The sequence below is a fragment of the Apis laboriosa genome, unplaced genomic scaffold (genome assembly GCF_014066325.1).
Source record: "Apis laboriosa isolate Shangri-la unplaced genomic scaffold, ASM1406632v1 scaffold78_cov150, whole genome shotgun sequence".
NCBI lineage: Eukaryota > Metazoa > Arthropoda > Insecta > Hymenoptera > Apidae > Apis > Apis laboriosa.
Window position 1 is genome coordinate 9,735 of NW_025224442.1, and position 5,422 is coordinate 15,156.

Sequence of the window (5,422 nt, forward strand, 5' to 3'; positions counted from 1 at the left end):
AGGTGCAGTTAAGCACGCAGAAAACGCGACGAGCTTTATGGAACGATCAATTTTAATGGCTTCATTCGTCTTGCATTACCAGTGTAAGCTAGCGTATTTACGAGAATGTAATAGTACTGTTGCCTGAGCTTAAAGAGATACGAGCAATCGATCCATAATAAAGAAAAAGATTGAAGCTTCAAAAGTTGAGTTGCGAACAACTATGAACCGTTTCTCAACTTTCCACCTAATTTAATCCGCGGTAGATCCAGATCTCTTCCAGATCTGTTAATAAAGTTCATCTTAGACTTCTTTGCTGAAATGAAAAAAGTCGTAACATTTAAAGAAATCAGAAGTATTCGAATATCCGTTGGATATTGAAGTTGTAAATCCTTAAATATTCCGTAGAAGTAATGATATAGAGAAACGATACGAAAGATTTAATTAAAAAATTCGACGATTGGAAAACAAATCGTGATATAAATCGAAACTTTATGTATTATCCAATATAGTATATTGACTTTAACGGAATTTTATCGTGAATAGTATAGCAAATGCAGTTTCGAAAATAAATCACGAATATCGAATTGATTCGAATATCACAAATATCAAAGATATTAGGATATAAGCCAAGTAATAATTTCATTTGTGTTCCAGGACTCTCGTTAGGTGGTGGCCTTATAGTTCTAGCATCTGCTTTGTCGGATGCATCGTTAGAGTTGCCGGCAAAATATAGTCTGCCATCTACTTCGAGTATGCAAGCCGATGACAATGGTTTACCACAGTATCAGTATGGCTGGTGTCTTCAGTTATCAGGGTTGGCTTTAATTCTGGCAGAAGTGGCGGCTGTATTGACTATGTCTGGATACATGGCCCGTTTCTCAACAGTAGAAGAAATGGTATATATATACCATAATTTTAGAATGACACTAGTAGCGAAATAGTTAATTTAATATTGTTTTATTTTTAAGGTGAGAGTCATGGTACCCGGTGCTGAGAGAAAATTAAGAGAACAGAGAGGTCTGAGTTCAGAATATCTAGTTAGAACTCATCAGAAGTCACCTGGACCTCCACAAGCTCGAGCTTTTGGACAACCTTCAAAAAGTAATTAATTCATTTTTATATATATCATTTTACACAACTTTAAGCTAAATATTTAATTGTAAATTTATAACATTTACAGCATCCCAAAGAGCTCCCGAAGAAGGAACATCTTTGTTATGCAAAACTGCACCCGATATCTGTGCCTCGAATCCTCAAGCTATTAGCTACGTCGATAAGGCAGACCTCTCTCATGTTTTACCAGCATATCCAGATACAAAAAACACGGATTCTAGATATAGCTTCGGGGATAAGTCAGAAGCTAGTGTTATCGACTCACGATTAAGTGGTTTTGCCGATAAGGAAGGTTTAATCGATTCCAGAATTTTATCTGATTCTCGACAGAATATGATTGCTTTCACAGAAAGTAAGGAACATCCAGTTGGCCAAGAGCCACGATATAGCGAATTCTCTCCTAGAACTACGGAACAAAATATCGTGGATTCTAGATTGAGTGGCTTTACCGAAAAGGAAGGTCTCCTCGATTCCAGACTCAGTGGATATGGAGAAAAAAATGAATCGTTATTGGATACTCCTTTCGGTTATGATACGCGATACAATAGTTTAGCAGGGCAGACAGTGCCCATTACCTTGAAGAATCAGAATACATCTGTTTCAGCTATTCAATCTCAATATATTTATCAGAATTTCGGCACGATACACTCAGGGATTCTTAGAGTATCCGAACCAGGAACTAGTTCAAGTTCAAACTCTAGTCAAAGAAGCATGACACTTCAAAATCCGAAAAGAAAGTCTCAAATCGCTCAAAATACATTTAGTACAATGGAATGCGAGAAGAAAAAACGAGGACCTGGCTTGGCTGGCAAGACAGGTTTCTACACAGGTAGCGCCGTATGACCACCACCACCTCCTCCGACGCCCAGGTAACTGCAAGAGGAGGAAACGCCACTTTAATCCTATATATTAGGAAACGATGAACTAGTGGCGTGAAATCTGAATCGTTGGAGGAATAAACTTTGATAATTGTTATGGAAGAAATCTACGTTATTAAGAGAGATATACAAATCTCTGTCGTATCTACTGACGATTATGTAGATACAAATATATTTATCTTGTGAGAAAATAGTATCTACAAATGATCATATAGTTCCCTGTGATTTCATAATCTAAGGACGAATGAAAAAAAATTCTGTGAACAGGGTGCAGACTTATTACAAGATTTGATGCAAATTAAGAGGGAAAAAAGAACTTGTATATAAATTATCGATAATAAGATTAAAATTACGATCTTTCTTTACGAAAGAGAACCTCGAAACGAATTTTTTTAACGTTTCGTAATTACTCAAGCGACGTGTCACATAGTCATTATAACAACCGACATGTTAATCGATAAAATAAGAAGAAAACAAGAATTGTGGTAGCGTGCATAAACTAGGCGTAGCATTAAGTGGCATAGGCAACGTATCTTAAGAAAATTAATGTATAAGCTCGATTTTACCAAAGAATTTATACCTTTTACTCGTGAAAATGATCTCGTTGCCTCTATAAAAACTGGTCGATCGTTCATTACAAATAACAGAGTTGTAGGATTATAGTCAATTGATCCGCTGAATCATTTCATTTTTAAAGAAAAATCTCAACAACATTCATCTATATCTAATGAATATTATCAATTATCAAACTTTTGTAAATGAAAGAAATCAGAAATACACGACAATTTGCATAGAAAGTGGATCAAGAGACATGGAAATTCGCAACTCACCGTTAAATAATTCAACTAATCACATAATCGCGTTCTCAAGCTGCATAACTAATCGAACAGAGCTATAAGTCAAAAAGGAATATTAATGTAGTATGGTGTAACACATAAACTCGGTGGTATAGTCACGAATACTCAATCGGGCGTGAACTCGTCTAACCATTTTTGGGAAAAAGGTGAAATGTATCGTGATTTATGAGCGACAATTCGAACGCATACGTTTGACGAATCGTGGAAAAGATTTTACCATAGCAACGTATCATCGACACGAAGCACAATAAATATTATATGCGAAGATAAAATAAATGGATTTAGAGTACAAAACATTTTCTTACTGTTGTCGAACGATATTGTACACACGTTAATCGCTTTGCTACATTATGATTTAAATAATCGTTTCTCTTCGTAATCCATCTATGGCAAAGTCTTTCATTACGTTCGCCAATCTTGGACATATCAAGAACGAAATCGTTTTATCCAATCCGATATTAAAATCGTGACTCGAACTCCCTTCCTATTTCTCACGATGTGCTCTCTTCAAGGGTTGAGAATATTTTAACGTCTCGATGAACCCGTAAAAGTATCACTCTCGAACCGGATCGTATGTTGTTGTGTATGTAACTTTGCGTATATTAACGTATACAAATCGTAGGTAAATGTAATAAAACGTTTTTTTTTTCTAAACACGTTTTTTCCTTACCCATTCATTTTATTAACAAAGTTGTATAAATTCTTATCGTTGTGATTTATTCATGATTTAAGATATATTCTTGTTTGTTAATCATAAATCGCTATATAAAAATTTATAATAGCCATGAAATTCGTGTTAAATTTTAACTATATATGTATAGACATTGTACTGTATTTTATATTATTCATAAATTTGTTTTGACTGTGAGATATTGTTATCTATAAAGTATATGTTTCTTATCTTATTATTCTTCAATATTGTTCACCATATTTCTGTATTAAAATCACTACAAAAATTTCGCTCTACTGTTTATCAGTAAAATATTCACACAAATTATAAGTCCAACGTTGCCAATATCCTTTTCAAATGACAAAAAGAAAGAACAAAAAGAATACGAACTTGTATCAAAATGTATCAAAACCATCTGAAATTATATTAAATTTTTCGAATCAAATTTTTCATTGCCTTCATGTTTCACATGCCAATCTAAGATAAAAATTTACACTCTCGAAATCCAAATCTTGTATTCAATCTTCCAAATGAATAAATTAATAAAAAAAATTGATATAACGAAAAAAATGAATTATCTGTGCCTCAGATGAACAGTTACCATAAAACAGACGTTTAAAAATTGACCTCGAATCTTTGATGGAATCGTAGAAATTCTCTTTCAGATGGCTCTGTTCTCAACAAACTTTCTTTTCCAAACTTTTCGCCAGATGGCGGAGTCCGTGCTTATGTCGCGACGACTTTGCTCCTAATGTTTAATTAACACCGCATAATTGCCCGGCCAATTAGCCAACGCCGTTTAATATTAATCTGCAATTTGAATTCATTTCGATGCGTTTAAAATTTATTGAATACATAATTAATGCCGCGTGGCGCGAATGCAGATACGATGCACGAGCCGCCCCCGGCACTTTGTACACTCTCCTGATGATTTATTCCGACAGTCCTTTCGAAAGTTCGCCCTGAAAAAACCCTATAAAAATAGTTAATCGTTCCCAAAAGCTTATATGAGAATCGCCACTTTTAAATTGTTTGGGTTTGATATCGCATGCGTACATTGCGCGTACGATAACGTGAATATTGGGATGTAGATACAAATATGAAGACAATTACTTTATTTTGTATTGTTATGTGCTTTATAAATTCAAAAAGATGTTTTAAGTTTTTAATATGTGTGTGCGAAAACGTTTTAATACATCATTATAGTTCTTGGAATCGTATAATTGTAATAACGTTATTTTCCTGGAAAACGAAACTTTGTACAGGGAGAAGTTTGTAGAATTTATTTCATCTTATATTTTAATATAAGTTGTAGAGTTTATTCTGTGAAAAATTTTATTATATATCATAAAAGTATAATTATTTCACATTATGTGTTTCAACATTTTATTATTCCTCAAAATTGATCAAATCATTATTAAAAGAAAATTTTTTATTTGTCGCATTAACATCGATCAATTTTCACATGAAATTTAATCCAATATCGCAAAATAATTTTCATAATTTTTATAAATTGAAAAACCAAGTGTCAAATATACTCAGCTCAAATCAAAAACCTAAAAAAAAAAAAAAGAAAAACAATTATCAAAACACCTTCATTCGTTCACCTCCTTCCACTTTTCCTTTCTAACAAAACCGTGCGAATCGATACTCACCCCACACCATAGAACACTGAGAGGGTCGGTATGAGGGGGTGGTAGATTGTCTCTGTCATTTACCTGCACCTTCCAACAACGTCCCTTGCCCCTTCGTCTGCCACGTCCGAATATTCGTGAGGCTACCCCTTCCCGCAACGACCTGCCACCCTCGACACGCTCGACCCACCCCCTCGCGCCGATGCTGCGTGTAGCCGTCTCGCTCTAATCCAATTAAAAACGGCGGACGATCGCACGAAACAGCGGCTCATCGACCGCGGGAATTTT

The 5,422-nt window shown here is 34.7% G+C and overlaps 1 protein-coding gene across 1 annotated transcript; it reads left to right on the forward strand.

The window, feature by feature from the left end:
• Positions 1-636: 636 nt before the first annotated feature.
• Positions 637-3,367, forward strand: LOC122719468 (the record flags this gene model as incomplete). Its single annotated transcript, XM_043945291.1, has 3 exons — positions 637-878; positions 951-1,083; positions 1,163-3,367. Coding segments are annotated over 3 exons (1,151 nt in total), but the record flags the coding sequence as incomplete, so codon positions are not given.
• Positions 3,368-5,422: the final 2,055 nt, after the last annotated feature.